Source organism: Penaeus vannamei, chromosome 19, assembly GCF_042767895.1.
Source record: "Penaeus vannamei isolate JL-2024 chromosome 19, ASM4276789v1, whole genome shotgun sequence".
Lineage (NCBI taxonomy): Eukaryota > Metazoa > Arthropoda > Malacostraca > Decapoda > Penaeidae > Penaeus > Penaeus vannamei.
This window is the reverse complement of record NC_091567.1, coordinates 42,241,697-42,244,196: the sequence shown is the minus strand read 5'-3', so window position 1 is coordinate 42,244,196 and position 2,500 is coordinate 42,241,697. Positions and strand designations below refer to the sequence as shown.

General features: G+C 37.4%; 1 protein-coding gene across 1 annotated transcript in view; it reads right to left on the bottom strand.

The window, feature by feature from the left end:
* The window catches only part of Megf8 (multiple EGF like domains 8), a 30,916-nt gene that overhangs the window by 26,504 nt on the left and 1,912 nt on the right, over window positions 1-2,500 (bottom strand). The window contains exon 2 of the mRNA XM_027367310.2: window positions 1-173. This exon is cut by the window's left edge and continues 64 nt beyond it. Within this exon, the coding sequence (XP_027223111.1) occupies window positions 1-173 (173 nt within the window). The remainder of the gene's footprint in view (window positions 174-2,500) is intronic.

Sequence of the window (2,500 nt, the reverse complement as noted above, 5' to 3'; positions counted from 1 at the left end):
GAGCATGGCCCCAGAGCTGGCTGTTACTGGAGGGGGTAGGGTGGTGTTGCCTGAGAATACACCTAGTGTTGGGGAGTCATAGGTCTCGCCATCGTATACATAAATGTGGTCATAGGAGCACTCTGTCTCAACGCTTGTAATGTTGAGCGTTATGTGCTGGCCAGGAAGTGATGCTGGAAGAAAAAAAATCACAATCAATATGTACAATAGCAAATAACAATTCATATATATATATATTGGCAAACATTTTATTAATACCTCTTGGTATGCCAACTGGGAGTAAGTGAGATACAAAAGAAATACAATCAGCTGGTCATCATACAACAAATACATACATATATGCATACTAAAACATATGTAAATATAGAATGATATATAGATTAAACATATATGCAGATGTAGGTATAGGTTTAACCCCATTCCATTTTGGATAATATTTTCTTTTTTTAAATCAAATTAAAATAGTTCTGTAACATATATTTTTTTGTACCCATTCTTCCCATTCAGTTCCTCCTATTTCTAGTGTATTATACATATCACCATACCCTATATACCTAATTCAGTTAACTATGATAAACTTCATTTTTTCTTACCCCCCCCCCCCCCACACACACACACACAAAGAGAGAGAGAGAGAGAGAGAGAGAGAGAGACAGAGAGAGAGACAGAGAGAGTGACAGAGAGAGTGAGAGAGAGAGTGAGAGAGAGTGACAGAGAGAGTGACAGAGAGAGAGACAGAGAGAGAGACAGAGAGAGAGACAGAGAGAGAGACAGAGAGAGAGACAGAGAGAGAGACAGAGAGAGAGACAGAGAGACAGATTTATCTCCACCATCTAGCTTGGAGTATTTCTCCATTTGAATATCAACTACAAGAGAAGTCTACCAGTTCTACCATGCCAGAATGCATATGACAGGAGTTTGTTGACCCTTGTAGTTTTGTTTTGTCAATTATGGTTACACATAGATGGCTTCTCAAATGCTTGGCCATCATAAACTCAATTACCAGGTCTACCTTGACCTTACGGGTTTACCTCCTTCCATGAAAAAATAAATATTTCTAAGTTGTATTACCATTGTTGTTTTTTTGTTTTTGTTGTTGCAGTTTTTGTTGGTTGTTCTTGTTACTATTATTATAAATCTATTAACAATAACAGAGAAAAAAAACAACAACAACAACGAAGAATGAGGTAAGGAGGTAAAACAGATAGGCCTTCTGGAGCCAGTAATTACCAAAAAAATTATCACAGCGGTTGGTGATTTTTCTCATATTTAAAAATATTGTTATAAGAGTTCTTTATGAACATCTTAATCATATTTCTCTATTTCCAACACTAAATAATCACTGTATCCTATGGCTTCAGTTTGATAAGTGAGGGAGAAAGAACGCAGGCTGGCTAACTGGTAGCTCACTGTACACAAATAGGTTCAAGCCCTGATATCAAATTAATTAAAAGGTAATTCTTACAGAGAGCGACGCACCCTCCCAGAGACTAAAAAAAAAATAAAATAAAATCTGCAGGAAATCCAATGATCTCATTGATTTTCGGCGTTGTTTCTTCAGCAAATGAATCGTTCAGGAGATTTCTCCATCAACGATCTTGATTTGATGGTTCCGTTAGCATGGCAGGGCATGAAGTATATCAGGGAAATTATGGAGTAAAACAGGCTTAAATAGGAAGGACAAAGATCAAAAATGGATAAAACTAGCACAAAAAACGCTTAAAATTGGCCAATATAACTACGGATGTAACCACCATCTTTGAAATTCTACAGTCAGACATACCAGAAATCAAAAACTACCTTTCGGAAAAACTCTACGAGAATTAACACGTTTCAATCCCCCCAAAAACGTATTGACCAATAAACCAACCTGATATATCAATATAAATTGCCATGACTAGGTGTGTCCTTCGGGCACTGTCCGATGGGAGGGTTGATGGGGGGCGGAGCCTCCAACACCCCCTCCAGGACACATTCTCTCTACCTCGGTATGTACGGCAAGATAGTGCTGCATTCACATGGTAAAATAATAAATCAAATGCCTTTATATCAGGAAATGTCAAACTTTCGTTGCTTCTTTGTAATGTTGGGATTGCTTCGATTTTAATCACCTTTTTTGTCATTTGGAGCTCTTGATGGGCCCAGATATAAAACTGGGATGCTTACTGAAGTCTAATTATTCTTCGATGCCACTGTAAAAGTCTTAAAAATAACCCAGAATCAACATAATACTGGAAAGGCAACATTTCTTGAAGTGAACGCGCGCCATGGTGTGTGACCTGGCAGCAGGAGCAAGAAAATGTAAAACACTTAATGCAAGCAATTCTATATGAGGGTATAGATAAATATTAAAGTATGCAAATGAAGTATAACAACATTAATAAAAGACTTTAAAGGCATAAATGCAAGCACGCGTTATATTTTCGTTATTTAGCGACGAGTATAAGACCGCTGCAGCTTAAACTATGTTCTATCCCACTCTATTTCTTCTGCTCTATAT